Source organism: Anarhichas minor, unplaced genomic scaffold (genome assembly GCF_050575085.1).
Source record: "Anarhichas minor isolate MPS153535 unplaced genomic scaffold, ASM5057508v1 ptg000078l, whole genome shotgun sequence".
Taxonomy (NCBI): Eukaryota; Metazoa; Chordata; class Actinopteri; order Perciformes; family Anarhichadidae; genus Anarhichas; species Anarhichas minor.
Window position 1 is genome coordinate 846,899 of NW_027466524.1, and position 22,452 is coordinate 869,350.

At 43.5% G+C, this 22,452-nt stretch overlaps 1 protein-coding gene across 2 annotated transcripts; it reads left to right on the top strand.

Moving 5' to 3' along the window:
• The first annotated feature begins 63 nt into the window (after window positions 1-63).
• LOC142937921 (interferon alpha/beta receptor 1b-like) lies at window positions 64-21,394 on the top strand. 2 transcript variants are annotated; one of them, XM_076081043.1, is made up of 8 exons: window positions 64-224; window positions 9,131-9,260; window positions 10,831-11,018; window positions 13,919-14,070; window positions 16,537-16,690; window positions 18,610-18,764; window positions 18,948-19,120; window positions 19,208-21,394. In XM_076081043.1, the coding sequence occupies exons 1-8, from the start codon at window positions 170-172 to the stop codon at window positions 19,434-19,436; spliced, it is 1,236 nt and encodes a 411-aa protein (XP_075937158.1). In that variant the 5' UTR covers window positions 64-169; the 3' UTR covers window positions 19,437-21,394. The 2 variants fall into 2 exon arrangements, with proteins under 2 accessions (XP_075937158.1, XP_075937159.1); XM_076081044.1 differs by having other exon boundaries at window positions 65-224; window positions 9,134-9,260.
• The last annotated feature ends 1,058 nt before the right edge of the window (window positions 21,395-22,452 follow it).

Here is a 22,452-nt window from a genome sequence, read left to right on the forward strand (position 1 = left end):
TTAGGACACCAGCTGCCCTAACACCTCAGAGAAGAAGAAAAGAAGCTATTACTTTGAAAGTCCAACCGGAAACTGTTTACGACTTCTACTCCAGCTGCGGAGACGTGGACCGAGACGATGATGATTGAGTGCATGTGAAGAACTGTCAGGACCTCGATGAATATAAACCATGTCTGCTGCTTTTTACGTCTGCCTTCTCTTCTGGTCCTTCCAAACCAACGCTGGTAAGTTGTTAACGCTATTAATGCGGTTTTCAACGTTATTCCAAACGAGCGCGTTACATTAACGACTGTGTCCATTGACTGTGGTCGTGATAGCGTTAGCTAGCTAATGCTCGATAGGACTTTCTCTACAGAAGGTATGAACCGTAACTAGTTCCAGCTAGCTAAGCTACAGGCCTAACGCTAACGTCTAGCTTCTTTACTATGTAACGTTAGAGCACTACGTGTATCACATGAACGAGGAAAGCCCCTCTTGATGCAGTTAGCTTGGTGGCGCGTTAGCCTGTTGTTATCTGTGTCTGTCGAGATCAAGCTAGTCGCGCAGTAATGTATGCGCAACCGCTCCACGTTGACACTAATGTGCATGCTCATAAAGTGGTTAGGTTTGCTCACCTTTAAGCTAGACCCAACTACAATGGCTGCTAACAGCAAACCTGACCTGCACCAAACATGGCGGTGCCAGGGTGAAGATTGTTATCGTGCTGTGCTCAGAGAAACAGAAAGTACTTCTGTGAAGTGATATTCTGTGTGTCGTGTATCAGGTCCAAACGGAGGTAAGACTTACCATTTAATAGTTTAGACAATATGAGCAGGAAAAGCATGTTCTCCAAGCAGTACAGTTCAACACACAGAATAACCATATATGGGTCATGTACGAGATGAATATGCAGGTCAAACTTCAAACATTTTGATAAAAGTAATTAGCACTATAGGTGATCATAATAATCTTAGCAGTGCCCAAATTTGCCCAAATACTTGCGATTAAGAATAGTACCCCGATAATCATCAAATATATGTTAAAAAATCCTAATATGGCACGAAGACATACAGCAATCAATGGACCTTACATTTATGTAGTTCAGTGTTTGACTGTGGTGGGAGGACCCCGCAGCCTCGTGGGGGTCCTCCTGCTCCCCTGGAGAAGGTGTTAAGGATAAGTTAAATCATCAGTATGCTGCACTTTGACAGTCAATGTAAGATCCTACATGAAGAACGTGAGCGTCCTGCAAACTATGTTGTGCTCTTGTTTTAGCAGAGGTGGAAGTTAACTAAGTACATTTCTTAAAGTACTGTACTGAAGTACAATTTTGAGGTACTTGTACTTTACGTGAGTATTTCCATTTCCTGTACCTTTATCCGTGTAGTCCACTACATCTCAGAGGGAAATATTGTACTTTTAACTTCTCTACATTTATTTGACAATGTTAGTTACAAGTTTGGCTACTTTTCAGATTTCAATTCTTAATAAAAAATATAAATCAACAAAATGGATATGATGTATTATACAGCCTAATTATTAAGTTTATAAAGTAGATGAAATGCGCTCTGCCGTTACCAGCTACAGCATAAAGTGATGAACACTTGCATCAATAGTTATGATCCAGTGATGTAGACCTTCCATAAATCCATCATCATGACTGTATACATTTGGTACTTGAAATATAATGTTTGATGCCAATAGTTATGTACTTTTACTTAAGTTACATTTTGGAGGACTTTTGCACTGCTCTAGTAAATCATTTAATCATGAAAACACTGGTTGTATTTCTATGAATGGTGATGAAACAGGAAAAGAGTCTCTCTCACAACGCATGGTAAACTATGAGCGTGAGCTGAGAGCGCACAGAGGAGTTAATGCTCAGCGTGCTGTTTGTTTTTGTCTCTAACCTCCACAATGCAAAGACAGAATTATAATAATCTCTAAACTCATATTCATGGACTACTTTATGGCCTTTGTAGAAGCTCTGTAAAGAGAAATGTCAAATATAAAATGCATTATAAAGAAACAAAGGTTGAATACCCTGTAAACTATTTGAGTTGGCTGCAAAATATTTAATCGAATGTAGATTTTAAAGACCTCCAATTTCTAAAACATCCATTTGAAAACACCGAGCGTCCACGCCGAGCGTCCACACTACGCCGGAGTTTTAGAACACCAAAAATGAATACGTTTAAAAAAAACTCTCCCGATGACGGATACGTTTGAAAACGCCGGGGTTGTGTACTCGTGTGGACGATCGTAAACGCATAAGTTTAGAAACGATGACGTAGACACCCACGTTCACTACTTGGTTGGTTCTTAGCAGTCATGACGTGTCCTTCCCTGATTGGTCACATCCCTATCACGTGACCCTTTCCCTGAAATCATAAACAGCATTGATTACCGATCGACTACCAGGTTAATTCAACATGGACATCTGATTACAGGTGCTGCTGACCTTGTTGTCTTTACCAGCAGCTGTTGTTCAGTTAAAGTCTGCTTTATTACGGAGGAAGCAGCTGTTAGTGGAGCGATTAGTGAGCAGCGTGACCAGCGGTGTTATCAGACCTACGGAGCGGACGTCTGAACTAAGTCACGGTTTGAGGCTTTGAGGGCGACGGACACAAAACTTTTTAATTTAAAAAGGAATTGATGCTTATTTTATATAACTATTGTGAAGTCCACACACATGAACTATAAAGGAGCAAAAGCATGAAATGCTCTCCAGTACGACGGTACTCATAATCTAGTAAACTTTAATGTGTAGGTGTTTATGTTAAAGTAACTATGATGTGTGAGAGAGAGACAGAGAAAGACCCGCGTCACTGTAATGAAGTCTGAGCAGAGATCGGTTTAGTTTTAAAACTCCGTTGTAAAACGTGTTAGTGATGATGTAGCCTAAGTCGAGTATAAACTAAGCTTCAACACAAACAATTGGCTCCGTCACTCCCTGCAGCTCTCTCCTCACTCACTCAGCAACCGACGATGCTGCATAAATACATTAATATCAAGCTCTATTCTTCAAGCTAAACAGCTTTTCTATTCATCCCGTGTTTTTATGGCGTTCCACAGTGTGATCCTGCATCCCAGCCTGACCGTGTGATTGACGGGTCTCTACCAGAGTCATGGAGGGCTGCAGGCTGTGGGGGCCATGCTAAGACAATACACATCGGGGCCTTAAGTGTTCGATGTAAATGAGTACGTCGTTTGTTTAATAAAGTCTGATTTATTTTAAAGTTAAAGGCTGTTCAGTCTATTGCCGAGAGGAATAGTTTGAGCCTATTTTGGAACTTGTTCCATTTCCCCTTTTCAGCGTCCTGTGATGAGTCGGAACTCACCCGAGGTTTTGTTCTCCTTTCTGTAGTTTGGATATGTGGCCGAGCACTTCCTGTCCTCGGAGTGAAGATTAACTTTCAGTGATGAGATCTGTGTTTGTGTGTTTTGAACAGTTGGCTTTTCACCAGGACTTCTAAAATGAACGATGTTGAAGAGACAGAATAACATGCAGCTTTTATGAAGAAGTTAAAACCACAGTTTTTCACAACTGCAAGTTAAAAATAAGTCATGGAGGAACAACCTTAAAAACATTTGAATTGTGTGTTTTCATGCAAATAACCGCCATAGATGACCGTAACAGGGTATCCTTCAGTGTTGGGTTTGGTTGATTCTGTTTGGGAGACTAACAGGCAGAGTTATTGCTCTCAGCATGCTGTTGTGTAAGATAGCGCTGACTGTGCATCATGGATACTGCAGCATACGCTTCTCCAGGTCAGAGGTCTTTATATCTTTTCAGCTTTCTTTGGACAATAATCTCGTGTCTTGTTGTTTTTCAATATCGTCAGTAGGAGAATATTACATATTCCCAAACTTAATTCAGATGGAGTGAATCATATATTCATCTTGGCCACTGAAGTGTTTTATGTTAGTTATTGACCACAAGAAGCACTGCAGGATTTTATTTATTTATTTTGAAGTCATACAAAAATTTATAATTAATTGTATGTTAAACTGTAGAATGTGAAAGGTTTCATTGGCAAGCTTGGGTTTCACCAGCTATTCCTGGCAGGTACTTATTTAATTCTGTGAGTTTACCAACGATCACAAACTCTGATGATCTGCTCCCTGCTCGGTGTCATTTCATGTTGGCTGTGTCTTCTTGTAGCTCTGAACACCAACAGGATGGTGCTTCTTTTTCTAGATGAATGGCGTGGATGGCTGCCTCCCTAAAGTGTCAGACGGGTAACAGGTAGCTTGATAAATGAAGGAATCTCTCATAAATCTTTCCAGCCCAACATATACTTGTTTTAAGCTCAGTACCTCATCGTGACATCCATTCAGAATTGGTTGGGCTTTGATGTGAAGGAGTCCTAAAAGTCCGGATTACTGTTAACTTTAGCTTTGTTTTGTTGGAGGCATTTTGCCTTTACAGCATTCATTCAACACGTTTTGGTCTGTTTATTCCTGGTTCAGACCGTGTTTTCCCTTTTGGTTTCAGTTCTTGAGGAACAGTTTGTGAGCCATGTGTCAGGATGAAACCATGAGTGTTTGATTTAGGGTGGAATGAATCATGTCTGGTATAAACTGCACTGTGGCCAAGACAAAGAAGTGAGGAACTGAGTCAATGAAGAAAATATTGTGTAACCTCATCAGCTCAAATCCTCAGTAGTCCTCAGGACACCTGACACGCTGAGACACACACGCACAACCATACAAACGCACAACCATACCTGCATACAAACACACACAAGCAGCACCAAGAGGAGCCACCCTCCTCTAGAAACTCCCTTTATTTCCTGTTCTGGTCATTCAGGGGAACAAAACATCTTTCATCTATTTAGGGCCCGAGCAACAGACGACGTCGGGCCAGCGAAGGCCCTATTGACATTGTAAGGGTTTTTATTCATTTTTTTCCTGATTTTTATTTTTACACTTTGGGCACATTTTTGGAGCATTTGGCATACTCCAAAACTCACCAGATTTTGCAGACTTGTCAGGTCTGGTGAAAATAGCCATCTGACATAATTTGCATATTTGTGTGTAAAATGGCTCTCTAGCGCCCCCTACAAGTTGGACCGGCGACGCCCCTCGGCCAGTATGTCCGATTGACTTGAAATTCAACACGCATGTCCAATTCCGCTAGATCTACAAAAAAGCCTCTCAGACCCCTAAGCTCCGCCTGCCGAAATTTTCCGCCATTTTGAATTTTGTGAAAAACACATTTTTACGAACTCCGAACGCTACAGTAAACCCCCGATTTTGTGCTTTTTTTTGTCACTTTTTGCATTTTTCAGACTTCGTACTTTAACGAACTCCTCCTACAGAATTTATGCGAACGACTTTCAATTTGGTCAGGATGCTCTTAAGACCTTTGTGATGAAAAGTTATCAAATTCGTGAGTTTTCATTGAAGAACCTTGACGTGGCCATTTTGCACCGTTCGGCATGAAAAAGGAAGTTGTTATAACTCCAAGGTACGTTATCCAAAACTTCTTATGCATGATGCTACTTCAAGCTTCAGCACATTTCCATGCTAAAATGTTGACATTGTCATTGCGCTGCCTACTGGCAAAAGGAAATGTCACATTTTATACTTTTATTTATTCCTCCTAGCAAGGTGACCTGATGAGTCTCAAATTTGGTAAGGATAGCCTTAAGACATCATCATGAATATTGTGCGTTTTTGTTTAACGCTGTTGCCGTGGCGATGCATCATTCGCCATGAAAAAGTAGGCTGATGGTTTAGTGGCTTTGGATGCTCAAAAACTCATGGAACTTTATACATGTGTCACAGGTCATTGGAAGAAATATTTTATATCATTTTTTGTCTTGGCCGTTTTAAATTGCCTCTATAGCGCCCCCTACAATATTTCAAAAGAGCAGCCCCAGCGCTACATGTATGAAACTTGGTAGGCACATGTATCCTATGGAGACTTAAAAATAAGTCTCTTGGGACCATGCTCTAAACCCTACCGGAAGTCGGCCATTTAGATTCTTGTGTCATTTTTCCATAGATTTTGGCCTATTTCTAGTCGCTATACTTTAACGAACTCCTCCTAGGGACTTCATCAGATCCACTTTAAATTTTGTCAGTACGATTGTACCATTGTGATTAAAAGTTATCAAAAGCTTTACGTTTGATGTAATCATTTAGCCGTAGCGGGCAGCTACTTTACGTGATTCCCCATGAAAAAGCTGATGTAACTCAGCCGGACTTGTTCCAAACGGTCCCAAACTTCCCATGCTTCATAACTCATGGCCTGAGAATGCCTACAAGCTAATACTCACTGGTACTCACAGCGCCACCTGCTGGCGAAAGGAAATCAGCGTTTTCTGACAAACTGCATCCGATTTACATGACTTTTACAAAATGTGGTTTACACTTGATATAGAGCAACATAATGCATGTATGCGCGTGTTCTGTAGCGCCACACAGCGGATACAGCGGAGCGGTGCACTATTTGCAAAGCATCAATTCCAGCATCAGGCGGTCCACGCGGGGAAAAAACGTCGGGCTCGCGGCCGCCACTGTCCAACTGTCACAGAAATTCTCACCCGCGCAGGCCGGAGTCCCGCCGGCACCCCCAGCGTGCGGGAGGATGCGAGGGCCCGTTCATCGCTGCTCGCAGCTTTAATTAATATGTTTTTTACAGTTTTTCCCCATTTCAATCCGCATGTGTTATTGCTTGAGTTTACGACCGTCCTTCAGAACAGACGGTGAAACTGATCGCAGGTGTCTAGAAGAGCCACAACTATTCTGAGTGATTGTGTCTTTGGTTTGTTCCTCTTTGTTGAGGTCACAGTGTTATGTTGACTGAGATTCCCAGCATGGTTCTTCTTTTCTCAAGTCTCAGGCAGAAGTTGCACATTTCCCCTCTGTTTTGTTCTCATTTTGGTTTTCCTATTGACATATTTATGCGTTTCTTTATCTGTTTCTTTTGGCTTTTGAGTTCACTCACTACATTGTGAGCATCAAAGGATTCACATCACAGTTAGCAAAATGTGTATCTTTTTTTAAAGTTATTGTTTTAAAAATGGTTCTCTTTTAAAACAAAGAAAAATAACCCCCAGTAAAATCCAAGGCCATGGATATGTAACTTCTTATATAATATAGTCCACAGCCAGCAGGAAGCTCCCAGGCGGTCTCCGGCCAGCTGACATCTTATTTAGGTTTTTGGAGTGAAATGAAGAGTATCTCATCTGAACTTCAGACCAGCCATTCCTCGTCCGTTGTGGCGCTTTCAAAGCGAGTGACGGGAATAAATAGAAACAAACTTTCAGCTCAAAACACAGACACTGCACAGTGCTGTGTCTCATGGCCTGTTGGCTCACGGCATCATACACAGAATGCGTCATGGTTTGTTGAAAATCACACCAAATCTTAAGTCTTATTTTAAGAAACAATGAGGCACCTAGCCAACCACATTTATTTATGTAACTGGCAGCATTTTTATTTTTTGGATAACATGATCTTGTTATTCTTGAAGTCAGTTAGAATTGAGAAATACTCAACATTTTATTAAAATGTGTTTATGTTTGCAAGTTATGCATGAATAAATGTTACCGCTTGCCTTTGTGTGTTACATTATTGAAATTAGTTTTTAAAACCTTATAAAATATCAACGATCAGTAATCTTACACTGATTGTAGGCTGCTTTAACGCCATCATTTATTGTGATGCATAAATAGCCCTTATTGTGCTCAATGAACTGGAGTAGATCCTGAAACACCCCTTTGTATTGAATCGAGACCCTTGGAACCAAATGGATAAAGGAGTAACCGGGGAGGTCAGTGCCATCGCTTCAATCTCACTGGCCACCCCGGTTACTCAACATTTCTGCCATGTCATTGGCCCTCACCGGTTGAACCGGCACACCGCCCAGCACTACTAGTACTCTTATCGATACTCCTAATGGTTCTTTCTTTCTTCTGTCTGCCATGATGTGTGTCTCACGCTGTACTGAGCTAGAGACAGAGACAGAGAGAGGACATTTGAGATGAGGACATCTCACTCTGGAACTTCTAAAGTACCGATAGCAGAACCGTTAACTCCGGACCGCCTCAATACTCCGAGTTTCATTCATTTAGTATCGGTTCCTGTTTAGAAGCAGCTCTCGGGGGGGCATCCCTAGTTATGTGTCGACCATTGCAGGGATTATCTAACACCGTGCAGTTTGTGTTGGATAAATAATCTCTTTACGTTTTCCTGCACTGGCATAAATGTCACGTAAACACCAATGTGGTCCATGCAGCAGCACGGACAGTGAGCAGCTGTTCAGCTGTCTTAGATGAGGAGAGGGATGGGCTGAGCTGCAACAGAAACACATGCGTCTGTCGGCCGTGAGCTACCACTGACTTCCTCTTAAGCTTTCTCATATTGGCCAAGTTACCTCCTGTAAGTTTATGGCAAACGCAAGAACGTTGTTGAGAAAAACGCAAAAGTGAAAGACGGCCCTATTTATATTAATTAATTATTATTTATATTTGACTTAGTATTTTATTGCTTTTGTAGTGGCTTTCTAAAAACTATATTTATGTTCTGTAATATGTAAAGTACTTCCTCTCATTGAGGAGGTTGTAAAGCAGGCTGAAGACGCTTTGAAGTTGTCTTTTCATGTGACAGAAGGTTGTATTAAAGCTTGTTCCATAGATTTGTATGATTTTATTATGTGTTATTCAAGATATGAATGAAGGGCCGAATGCTTCTAAGACGGCTTAGTTATTTCTTAATGACAAAGATTCTTTGTTTCCCTCGCACCAAAGGGGGGGGGGGGGATAAATAACAACAAAAAACATACGTGTTGTCAATCTTCTTCTGTGTCACAAAGCTCCATTGTTGTCCAAAAAAACAACCCAGAGCACATGAATGAGCCACACTGCTCAGTAACATTACCACGGCCACTGGAGCACCAACCCAACAACAACAACAACACAACAAACGCACTGTTCTCACACACTACAGTGAGCAGCTGCTCAGGACAAATACTGAGAATTTGATGCTTTTCTTCATCATATATGACAATAAATTGAGTACATTTGGATCAAGAAATTGTTATTTACAGCCAACATAACTGTTGATAACTGTTAGAATATGATGTATTGTAATAACATAGACTGTGTCCTCATGTGGCTTCTCTTCTTGTCTGTTTCAGTAGATGCAGAACTGAAACCACCAGAGAACCTGACCATGATCACCATGAACACCAACTACGCACTGAGCTGGGATTGGGACCAGAGTTCATCAGAGAGTCACGCTGTCAGCTTCACCACACAATACGTGGCGTAAGTGTCCCTCAGACATGCATCCGTTAGGGCTGTCCCCATTCTACATAGTGGAGCCATTGAAATAAGCCTTCTAGTTTAACGGCTGAGGTCTAAGGCATGATCAGCGGTTTTCCGTGTATTCTTTCCCGCCCCCTCCTACTGGAGAGTCTAAAAAAAAAAAAAAAACGTGAAAGAAGACGCTGCGTAGCTTACCGGCAACCTGCACCGTTTGAGACGGAGATGACGGAGAAACTACAAAACTGGAATTTCATCGTATTTCCCTGAAGTCCATTTGGCCTTCCCCATGAGATGCATGAACAGCTAATGCTTCATCGACAAACACCCTCCACTCAGCATCACTACATGGCTTTGTGGGGTACGGCAGGTGGGCCGACAGGGCCTTCAAGGTGCATTCAGGTGTACCTCGTTATCTCAAACTCCAGCTGTTGTTGTAAAGTACCCTCTTGGCTTCTCGTGGATCTTCTTTTTGTTTGTAGTTTAACCCGTTGTTCCCAGTGGGCCGGTGAATACATATTTACATTTGACCATATGGACTTAAAGTGGTACATTCCAAAATGTCCTCGTAGTACCATGTAGCATCTCTTTTTAAAGAAGAGTGTGGAGATGGCGACGCTCCTAACATACATCACTCACGAGGAAGAGAAACCGGCGATTGTGAAGCAGAGCAGCAAGTTTGTTAGCAGAAGCTCTGAAGTGCTTTACCTGCACAGCTGTAGTCTAACTGATCCTGGATACACATTCAGGCTGGTAGAACCAACATGACAGCTTGCAAAACAAACGGGACGTTTTGCAGTATTCATGTCCTGGAGAGGTGTTTCAACAGTATCCATGTGGCTCACATGTTGGCCACTACACCACTTTATATATTATCTCAACAGCTTACTATAAGAGTTGGGACAGACATCATGTTTCCCACGAAAGGAATTGTAATAACCTTTGGAATAATTAGCTAAAATAATAACACTTAAATCTGTCAGCCTGCAAAAGTCAGTATGTGAGAGTGTCATACATATCTGTGATCACTGTGATGCTCTCAGCACAATAAACCCACGTACGTTACTCTGATTATTTATCCATCTTACAGTTCTCTCTACAATCAGCCTCCTAGCCTGTAAAGTCTTGGTTTTGATTGTTTTTGATCCAGCGCTGTCTGGTGGGAAGTGAAACCTCCTCTGATCTTTGGTAGTGTTTGGTAGCTGTCCCCCAGGAGAGGTGGGATGAGGTCTAGACGGAATCCAAACCATCTCCAGGAAACAACTCCAAGCCTTTACTGACCAACTGTGGATCATAGCCAGCAGCTTCTCATGCACAACAACATGACGTATAAGCTGCAGTGTGGATGATGGAGCACATGTTTTATTGATTGGCATAGTTTATTTCAAACTTTGAAAGTGGTGAACAGATGAGATGTCTTTTACTCATCTCAGATGTAGCATCCCAAACTAACTTATATATCCTTCTGCTTTTATGTATTGTTTTAATTGAGGGAGTCTAGTTCAAGACTATCATTATATATTCTCAGTTGCTATGATTATTACCTTACAGTTGTTGTTTCTCGGTCCCTCAGGAGGTACAAGCTGTCTAAAAAGAAAACTCCGCTGTGGAGCACCGCCTGTGAGAAGACGTCGCGTAGGTCATGTGACCTTACAGAGCTCAGTCTGTACTTCCTGGGCATGTACGTACTTCGTGTACAAGCCGACGTGAACGGGCATGTCTCCGACTGGGGGCAGAAGGAATTCTGCCCAGATCAAGATGGTAAGATGGAGAAGGAGAAGACGAGTGGAGGGGGGACGAGGATTAGTCCCTCTGGATGTTCAGGCAGCTATTTAACAGGATAGACTTGTTCCACACGAGCCCATAGCCGTGTGATCTCAGGCGGGGCGCCACAAACCATCCAAAACAATTCAAACACGCTTTGACAGTTTACTGCATAGAAGAGTGTGCGACCACACTCGGACACGGAGCGATGTTAGGAAAGGTAACCGCTGCGTTGTGCTTTGAGTAATGCAGCTCTGAGCTAACACAACCACAGTGTAGAGCTCAGTTAAGAGCATGCGAGTAGCACAGTGACATCACATCACAGTTAAACTAGAGATGCACAATGTTTAAAGAAGTCTGACCGGCCATTTCCACCTTTCTGAGAGCCAGAGTTTACAGCAGGGCTCCACCTTCAGGAACAATGTCAGTCGTACCAGTCTCAATGTAAACTGTCAAAAATTTAAATTATCTTTTTACTTAGTTATTGGCATCTTTAGTGGTTCTTTTCATATAAACACACACTTCAAGAAGTGATTGTGTTTTTATTCAAATGTTATCATCTTGGCATTAGTAGTTTTAATAATGAATGTTAAGCTGCTTAGAGCTCGTGTTAGGAAGTTAAACAGCTCATAATTCATCTCTGTTTATTTATGTTGCTGTGAAATCATCTCAAACTACTGGATTTATTCACGTTTCAGTAGAAACTACATTTGAACACATCATGATAGCGGTTCATTTACCTTCACCCAATACTCATTTTTACTGAGTAGAGCTTGAACGCAACATAATGAAGTCAGGTCAACCTCATAACGTCTGTTTATCTGCGTGCTGTGAGCAGAAGAGCCGCTCACTGTGGTCACTGTGATCAGCCTGATGGGATGAACTACAGTAGAACACGTCTGATTAAGTTAGTTGGTCCAGGTGCTTTCAGGTTGTTATTTTGGAATTACAGGAGTAACTGTCTGTGCTGCTATGTGGCAACATAAAACGATCTTGCGGCACACGTGTGTTAGTGTGACTCACAAAGAAATGTGAGATTGAAGGACTGTTGAACGTCAGGGCCGATCAGAACACAGTCTGGCTTTGATCAATCCGTGCATCTCTAGGTTAAACCTCATACTGCTAAAGATCCCAACATAGATTCTAAATGTATATAATCATTTCTTAATCTGCACTTTGCAGCAACCCACACACTGACAAACTGAGGTCAGATACAAGGTAACGGCATTTCAGTGGTGCACGCTCAAACAACCAGCATGAGGCAGTAGGTGTTGGGCTAACGGACCGTGTGGATGTCTCCAAACTCGCCTGCTATCGTGCTTCATGTAGCTGCAGGGGAGCTACATGGATGGGCTGGGTAATGTGGAATATGGATCAGAGTGTTGGGATTCATCAATAAACTCTAAGCTGGTTACATCACTGGTCTCATGGCTGTCAGACAACTGAGCCAATCACAGTGAAGCCTGAGAAAATGCTTTAACAAACGGTGAAACACTTCTCCAGGAACTCTTGTTGTCTGGATGTTGCACAGCAGCGCCGTGCGTGCGTGCGTGCGTGTGTGTGTGTGTGTGTGTGTGTGGAAGTAAACTAAGTAACAACCACATCAAACATACACCGAAGGCACAGCTTTCAGGAGCTATTTGAGTGTCTTTCCCGAGGACACATCATCCTCCTATGGATGAACACAGTTGATGGCTGTGAGCGATCGCACTGAGCTCCAGAGCAGAACTTCTCCAATCAGAGGCTGCAGACTTGTCATGAGTCCTGCTGTCTTCAGACGGCTGAACTGAAGGAGAGGGTTTATTAGCCGACATTATCAAGCAGCTGTGGAGACCTGATACCCAAGAATCATTAGTGGAGCAATGCACACTGCTTTACTGATGTTCCTGCTGTAATCACATTCAATGTTTTCAGTAATATTCCATTATTATTATTATTATTATTATTCAGTTTGTTCTTGTGGACAAAATCACTTGAGTGACGTGTCTGAAACGTGTGATATGAGACTTCTATTCTCAGTGTAACTTTTGAATATTCTCCACCAAAATACCAACAACCGGCCTCATATGAATGAACCTGCTTCCTGTGCACCAACATATTACACAGACAGAAGCAGAGCTCACTTTAAGTTCAGGAAATGATGCAACTGTCGGACTGGTTTGTGTAATAATGTATAAGAACGTTTCTCAAACCCCGGCGCCCGCCGTCACAGCCGGCTGGTGGCCGCTGATACGGACTATCATGACCACGGGCCCGCTGCACATGCAAATATTACACGCCCGCACACAGTTTGGTCGCACAATAGCAGAAGGCAACCCAAAACCACACGTCATTAGGACTATACCAAACAGCTCGAAGCTTCATTCATAACGTTTGCATTCAAGTTATTATTTCAACGTACAGAAACATTCTGCGCTAAAGCCTCGATCTTTCTCTCACGTTCTCATCAGAAGACTCGCAGGAGATCCACACATTGTATGAACCGCTGCCATGGAAGACGCATGCAGTATTTCAACCCAAGCCTTTGCTTTGAGCGCTCTCACACAGATGCTGGAGTACGGCTCTGATGACTAGCTCAGTCGTGTTGAGCAGGAACACGAATAAAAACATTTATCAACATCGGACAATTCAAAGTAGTGTCCACTGGCTGTAACATTACTGGGAGCTGTTTGATTAGGGCTGCAACCAACTGTTGTTTTGCTCATCAATCAGTGTGTAAGTTGCTTTTTTGATAAATCATTTAGTGTATAAAATAGCAAATGAATGTGCCGCACAACCTCTCGGTGCCCAGTTGAGGTCTTCAGATGTCTTCTTATTGATTATTAGTACATGGAAACCTTGTTGTATTACTGTTGAAAGGCCCCTAATCCATCCATTCCTCTCTCTGCTCCTGCTAGCTGCTTTGGGTCCGCCAACCAAAGTGGATCTGTCTCCTGCTGGAAGTGACCTGGACGTTTTCATCTCTGATCCTCTGACCAGCACCAACGACTCCATGAAGAAAAAACACCCCGAGCTGTATTACCACACCCTTTACTGGGAGCGCTCACAGGTAGGACACGCATCTGACAAACCATAGGCCCATGCATACCTTATGGCTTTCAAGTAATATACTCCATAAAGAATATACATCACAATGTTCCTCAGACTGCAACTTGTGGGTTTGAGCAGCCTTTTGTATTGCAGATCTCTTTAATATCAGTTGATACCCTCATGCAGCTCGACTGATCCACACAGACGTGTTGCATCGGGACAAAATACCCCACCGTTTCTCACTTCCCATTTTGTCTTCAGTCCCTAAAGACACCTAGTAAACCTGTGAGACTGCAGCAGCCACAGAGTCAAGTGGTACACTCACAATCAGCCGAGCAGAGCAGCTGTGTTCTGTGTGTCTGTTCTGCATGTTCAGCAGAGTGTTGTTGTCTGAGTTTTGACTTGTGGCCTGTACATCTAGCGGAGGCGTTTCCTGTCTGTGCTACAAGGTGAATCTCACACGAGAGAGCACGAGTTATTTTATGGTGCCATGGTTTCCTGCCAGGTGCTATTGTACAAAGCAGCCAGTAAGTATCTGTTCAAACTGGTTTGACGAGGAAGACGCAGGTTACTAGAGTGCATCCTAAAATACCTGCGCTGATGCAGAGCCAACGAGTGTCAGGAGACTTGGATGAAGGCCACAGATTAAAAAAGCAGCCATTATTAAGTAATTAGAAAGAGCTCCACCGTTACCATGCTAAACAGCTTTTCAACACATTAATGCATCGCTGCGTATAATCCGGTGATATAGATACTTCCTCTTTCTGAGCCAAACTACAGTCTGTGAACAGAGCCCGCCCCCCCGCTGAGAAGGATGCAATTATTTACATTCATTGTGAAACTGGCGTGACTTTTTCAGGCTGCTGCAGTAATAAGCCTTATGACAGGTAGCTTTTATTACACTTTTTAAATATGTGTTTAACTATATCAAAACATCCAGCCAAAAGCTCTCCTATTGTTGCCCTATTGCAGCGTTGGAGGTCAAAGGTCAATTGAAAATGTGCCCGGTAGACAGATTTTAGTCTAAGCTGTACGAGGACGTATGACTGTGTATTCTGTGTAGGTTACCTTCTGCTGTACCGGCTTTATGTGTAATATGACGAAAGAATATGTTGATTTCGGACGGCGTTTTAGGACCGGATTCATTTTTCATAGTTCTTATCTCTCGCTCTCTCTCTTTCACCCCCCCCCCCCCCCCCCCCCCGCACCACAAAAACTCTGAACGATCGTGGTTCCTAGAATCCTTTTTTTTTTTTATCCCGTTTGTGAGCCGGTTCTCTCCCAGCACATGAGGAACCATGAGTTCTATGTGTATGATGATGATTGGTCGCATGAGCCAATGCATGCACATTATTTAGAAAACCTGTTGGCAGTGTCAACAAGAGACGACACAAAAAATGTAAGAACACACGAGTCGATGGTGAATTCAATTGAATTGTGGCGCCGGCCCGCTTACGTCACTCCAGCGTTCCGTTCAGCTTTGGGACGTGGTCTGGCAGACCCTCAGGGAGTCCCAGAACTGTGACACGCCATCTTTGACTGCAGACACTTGAGCCACCTCTGGATGTCCATTGTCTTTGCTGGCTGTCATTACCTTTGCAGACACATAAATGATGCATCAATAGAAGTAACTTAATATTATAATTTAGAACAATGTAACAACGAAAGAGCACATTTGGCTGCTTTTATATTTAGGCATATTGTCTTGATTCTATACTTTTTATCCTATATACACGAGCTGTGCATCAGTATGTACACACGTCAACTTAGTCCCAACTCATGAAAGACACGTGCACGTGATCTGAGAAGCATCCTGGCAAAGGAGCATTTCTGCTCCGATGCAGCCCTGCTAGCGCGGGGCTTCACAGACGCACAGATATATGAATGAGGATCAAGGAGAAGACCAAAGTCCTGTTGACGTACTCTCAGTGCATCTCGCCGTGTCTGCATAGCGCACAGATTTCTGATTGTCTTTAAAATACCTCCTGATCCGTAGATAATGTGCTTCAAAGTACAAAGAATTCATCTCAGCAAACTACCATCAACGTAAAAAACATTCAGATCCATCCGCCCAGACATGTGTGGTCCCACTAATGCACCACGGCTCTAAAGTGACTGATGGACGTCTGAGTCGACATGAATCGCTTTGTGTTAGCCCAGGACAGTCATTAGAGCATGGCAATGTATTGTGTAGGGGTTCACATACAGACTGTTACAGTTGATGCATACAAGTGAGTGTTGTGATGTAATGCACACGTTTTGTAATCATGGCGTAGAACTGACCAGTAGTTCATTTGAATGAAACGTTCATGAGTAATGTATGATAACAATGTGGTTGAATGACCTCTGTGCTTTGGTTTCCACCACATCCTCACAGACATCCATCACGATCCAAGCGTTGGGTTGGACTGTAGTGTGCTGGTTCACGAGTAAAGGAAGTGAAGTAGCCTCCCTAAAGTCCTCTCCTCTCCCCTCTGTCCTTCAGGCCTTAAGAACTCGGACGTTGAATAGCAGTGCCAACATAGTGACTTTGCCAGACCTGAAGGCCTGGACTTGGTACTGTGTGAGCGTCCAGACGTGCTATGACTTCTACAACAAGAAGAGCAGCTTCACCGCACCCCACTGCATGCAGACCGAAGGTAACTGCCCGTTGCTAGGAATAGTCCACACAGCTGTGTTTGACTATGAATCACTCCAGCTCGTTTCTCCAACATGTGTTCAAGTGTCTGTTTTATAAACATTCTGCTTTCTTAAGATGTCATTATGTAAACAGCCAGAGGTGTTGGGTAATGGTAAACCAAATAAAGCCGCAGGCGGCAATTCCGGGTTCTGACCCTTTTCCTGCTCACTAGAAGGAAGCAGCTCACCTGGTGGAATCCAAGCCAGTCAGCAGCTTCACAGAGCGGAGTCTCCTCTGCTGGTTTAATTCTGACTGAAGAAAGACTGAAATCAATCATCCTCTTGTTTCATCACGACAATCTATGCAGCCTGTCAGTAACACACTCAAAGTCCTGCCAGTCATATGTCTTGGCATTTTGGTGACATGTTTCAACACCGTAATTCAAATATGCAGAACATTTGGTAATGTTTGGACAAACGGTGATTGATTCATGACCACATTGGCTGCTGGGCTCCTGGGCTCTGTTTCAGAAAGCAGGAGCAGTGAAAGCCTGAGATGAGGACTGACCATGGTACCCGACTCCTCTCTGGCTCCTCCCTCTTACAGAGACGGACGCGCTGCTTTAGTTCCTCATTCAGTCTGAATGATTCAGTCTGTATCGAAGCGTGTAACGAAGGGTCACTGAGTGTGAATCCTGACTCAACTCTGTTTCATCTTCAGTGGTTTTGTCAGATTACAGCTGATCTGTTTCAGATGTAGTGTTTAATCCACAGTCAGATAGTCTGCTGAATGATGAATAACACGTAGTCGTGTTAACTTATTGACTCTTTTTTAGGCTCTTGTTTGCGTGTCTGCGTTTATTTCTCTACGTGCAGGCTCTTCCTATTTACCTGTTGCCATGGTGACTCACGATATCACCACTCGAGAGCTAAACTCACGGTGAGCTGATTGAGCTAAACTGCTGCTCAGGTACTGTTGGTATTGGGTCATCACCAATACAGAACCTGGTGTCTTTAAGCATTCCCTTTACAACAGAGATACTTTGAGACTTGGTTGGATTGATTTTCATGCGGGCCCACTTGATGTTCTCCAGTAGCTGCTTGGTGCACGCTGCAGTAGTGGTCAGTGTTGTCATATCGTCCATATATACACGACTGGGTGGTAGACGGAGCCCGGCCGTAGTTCGTTCACCGCCCACCACCCATTTTGATGCTCTGATGATGACTTCCATGGCCGTTGTAAAAGCCAAGGGTGAGATTGTGCAGCCTGCCATAATGCCTACCTCCAAGCGCCGCCATGTTGTAGTAAAGTCAGCTGTGGCGAAGCACAGTTGCAGGTCTTGGAAATAGGTTTTATTATTATTATGTTATTCCAATAATGATCTTTGTAAAATGTGGTAGCAAACGGAGGTATGGTTTAGGAGATGTTTTTCAAAAGAATTCTAAATGGCGGTAAATGTAGTGGGCGCACCTAGAAAGTCAGAGTGGCAATTCTGTAGAGGACATTTATCTGGACATGTGTGTCAAATGAGATCAGTGATGTCATGATGTGTGGAAATGTCTAGAGCAGCCGTGTCAGCCACAGAAAAGACGCTCTGTGATCAGGGGGAGGCTTTCTAGCTGGAACCGCTCCCGGCTCAGGTGTGGCTCATCAGCTGACGAGCAGGTCTGTCAGAGACACTTCCTCTCCACTGTTGGTCTAAACAGCTCAACATGTTGAGGCTCGTCACAGAGCGGGCTGACTCACCTAATCTGAACTATGTTTGGTCCTTCCAAATATATCTGGTTCGGGATTGAAATAGCATGTGACGGGTAACGAAGAACACTGCAGAGGCAACCGTAACCTTGAATACATTCATGTCCCCGTGAGTGTATGTAGGTGATGACGGATGCAACCATCACATATGATATAATCTATGTACCCGTGTCCCTTTAACAGGAGCCATCCCGTGGTGGCAGATCGTCGGGTACTTCCTGGTGTCTCTGGTATTGTGCTTCCTGGTCATGCTGCTCTCGCTCTACGGCTCTTTTTGGTGCTACAAGACTCTGAAGGCAACGTTGTTCCCGTCCGTCCAGCTGCCGACACCCTTTCAGGTATGTGTGCAGATAGCAGGCCAGTCCAGTTTGTTTTTTTGTATTATATGAATGACGATGATGGACGATGATGGTGTAAGAACATCTATCTATCTATTCATTGTTTGCATTTCAACGTTAGAATGTTTTGAATTTATCTCGCTAACGTTTCGATATTGCACCATTCTCTTCTCCTCCCTCCAGTATCCGTGGGACTGCTCTAGGTCTGACATTCCTCGCCTCCTCACCCCGGATTCAGACTCGGAGCTGTTGTGTGATAAGGTGACCGTCTGTCCGGAGCCCCCGGTCCTGGAGATCCACATCCCTCCCTCTGAGGTCCTGTTGGCGCCCCCATCAGGCCTGGAGCCTGACAGCAGGTCGGTTACTCTGGTTCACCTCACAGTGTTCACATAATATAAATCAGTTTTTGTCAGCGAGTGAATGACTAAATGTACTTTCTCCAGTGGCAGACACAGTCGTCAGGACAGCGGTGGCAGTGGAGACTCAGGAGTGTACTCCACGGGGGGCAGCTCCAGCCTGATGCAGCCCAATAGCAGCCACTCCTCCACGAGGGCCCGAGTCTCTGGGCAGGGCCCCTTTGACTTGGAGCAGGTGAAGATGAAGGACATGGCTCCAGGGCTCAAGGCTCAACTTGTGAACACAGACGAGGGCATTGTAGACATGTGCGTCTGAAGGCAAGCATGCAAAGAGACGTTTGTAGAGAAGAGCATGAAGCGAGGATGATATTAAGGAAGACAGAGGTTTGTGGTATAATGTGCAGCGTGCCTTTTCTCCAGCCGTCACTGTGAAACATGGAGTGGAAAGCATAAAGGACCACTAAACCACAAGATGTGTGACGGACGCACAGACAACAAAACAGATCTGCTGTGATGTCGCCATGTTTCCTATTGCTTCACTGGCGACATGTCTCTTTACAGATGATCCTCATGTGCCCTACTGTTTGGCACCAAGCAGGAAGTACTGCTGCGTGCTGATTCTGATGTGTTGTAAATGTCCTTCCCCTTGTCTGCACCAGCCGCTGTCTAACCCTTCATGCTGCGAGCACTTGACAGCTGGCTCTATCTGACTGACTGGGTGAGAGGCTCTGTATAGCAGTCTGCATTAATCATGCTTTCTATCTCTCTTACTGTCCTGCTGGTAGAACGAGCTGACATCAGCAGCTTAAAGGTGCTAATCCGGTAGCATTAGATAAACATCATCCGTGTGTGAATGAGGCTATTCGACCTAAACGAGGACCACTGTTGATGTCAAACAGCTCGGCCTTCTTTCCACCCTGGTCAGGACTTGCGTAGTTCAGTGTTGTTTGAGTGAACAGAATTTATTTCTGTCCTTTTTCTATTTCTCATCTAATCAGCAAAGAAACTCGCTCTGATTTGAACCCTCATACAGCTGCATTAGTGAGGCGTATGAAGCACAGCTTTAGTTATGATGTGGGTCTGTCTGAGGCACACTTGTATTCATTTTAACACGAGCATCTCAATACATTATTATTGTGCCATTTATGATTCTTATAGAATCTTGGTACCATGTTAGCTTTTTATGACATTTAATTTGTGTCAAATAGATTTTCCTCATATTTGATATTGGAGTTATATTATTTCCATCTTCCATGTTTGTTTCTTTGTTTTGGGGGAGAAACGTGGTTATAACCGTCTGTCATCAGTCATATGCATTGAATGTGTAACTCTGTTCTGTTCATTCTGTACACATGACGTCTATCACTCTTCTGTCCATCCTGATGGAGGATCCTCCTCTGTTGCTCTCTCTCTCAGGTCTCTCCCTCTTTTCTCCCCATTAAAGGTTTTTTGGGGAGTTCTTCCTGTTCTGATGTGAGGGTCAAAGGTCAGAGGATGTCATGTGTACAGATTGTAAAGCCCTCTGAGGAAAGATTTGTGAGTTTGGGCTGTACAAAAATGAATTAAATTGAATAACAGAACTTGCTTCTACACATTGCTAGTTGAGAGTTCACCTCTAAGTTATCACTCTCACATTCATGCATCAGCGGAGAAGGAGCGGGTCGTCCTTCAACCACAATGTTGGCGGTTTGATCCCCGGCTCCGTCTGTCTGTCGTCCTTGAACGAGACACTGAACCCAGAGCTGCTCCTGATGGTTCTGGTTGATTCAGTGCAGGCGTCACATTTCCTCCATGTAGATCAGTTTTCTTTAGTTTGTAAAGCCAGTCAGAAGCTAGAACACACTTAGTGAATGGAGGGTTCTCTGTTCTGTGACTTGTACAGTTTGTTAAACGACTTTCATTACTTTTCTCTGCTGTTCTCAACAAATGGCCTTTTTCTTCAACCTGCAATGTGAGGAGGACGTGTAGAGGACATTCTGAGGCAACAAGTGTTGAAATGAAAAACAGGAAGAAATCAAACTGCAGGCCGGGTGTCAATAAGAGGGGAAACCTTCCAGGTCTACCTGAAGCTCCTGAAGCTCGATCCAGTCTTACTTTGACTCCAGTCTGCATTACCTCACCATACTGCCCATCGCTGTCTGTTGTGACTTGAAACTGTATATAATCGATGTTCTGGTGATGTCAGTGTACGTGTCGCATCCACCAACTATTGCATCTACAGCACCCATGTTCATAGACAATCATGAAAATAAATAAATCATCCCCAAGACCAAACTGGTGTGAAAATTAGTGATTTTACTGCATGCGAGTTCTCTCTCACACACACACACACACACACACACACACGTTGTAGAGCTGTAGTATGGAAGTCTGGTCTTGAGATGTTGTCTTGGTCTGAGCTACTGGTCTCACCTGTTAGTCTTTGGTCTAAACCAAGTCTAGTTTGATTTCTCAACTCGATGCAAACCTCCATAATGTCACGAGCACGGCTCTGAACTCCTTCACAGCTGGACCCTTGAGATGTCTCATGTCATTGTAGCACAATTAGACAAAGAACTAAATATCACCATTCATAGAAAGGTATTCATGTCAGTGCTTGTATTAGTTATAGAACATGATTATAACTTATAGAGGTGGTATCATGGACATGTACAACTGATACGATAATAATAGTTCAGCAGATAATGCAGCATTTAGGCAGATTTCTGTAGTTTCCCGTTCCTACCACATTAAGTTGAATCTTTGTGTCAAGACAGCAGGATGATATTGTTGAGTCAATATAATCATATGTATATTAACAAATGACTTTATATTGTAAATGATTACCACCAACTCTGCAGTTCCACTAAATTCTACAGAGGTTCTTTTGATTGTTTTAGCTCGTTTTGATTTTACACCCTGAAGAGAGTGATGAGGTTTCAGTCTCAGTGCTCCATCAACCTGGCTGCTGTTCTAAGAGAATAAGACCCCTCTGTACACTCCCTGCTCAGCAGACAGACAGAGACCAGCTGGTGAACACAGAGGAGCTTCAGCAGCTAAAGACACATTTCTCTCAGGAGTTTGAGACGACCAGAAAGGGAGCTGAAAGAAAGAACGCTCTATAATAGTGTTTCAGGTGGCCAGGAACACGCCTAAATGAATGCACATCTTTACTTCCCTCTAGTGGTTTCTAGCTGTACAGAAGCTCATGAAGATACAATACGTATATTAGTCCAGGTCAGCGTGGAGATGAATGGATGAATTCTGCTTGTGGTGCTCACCGCACTGGAAACTTGCATTTGAAAAACACGACAGCTCTGTGTCTCTTTTCAGAAAACGTATGTCTATCACGC

Excerpts from the sequence above, each read along its gene's own strand:
- LOC142937921 (XM_076081043.1), top strand. The coding sequence starts at position 170 with ATGTCTGCTGCTTTTTACGTCTGCCTTCTCTTCTGGTCCTTCCAAACC. Across the intron at positions 11,019-13,918 it reads ATTCTGCCCAGATCAAGATG|CTGCTTTGGGTCCGCCAACC; the intron begins GTAAGATGGAGA and ends TGCTCCTGCTAG. Across the intron at positions 19,121-19,207 it reads GGCCTGGAGCCTGACAGCAG|TGGCAGACACAGTCGTCAGG; the intron begins GTCGGTTACTCT and ends TACTTTCTCCAG.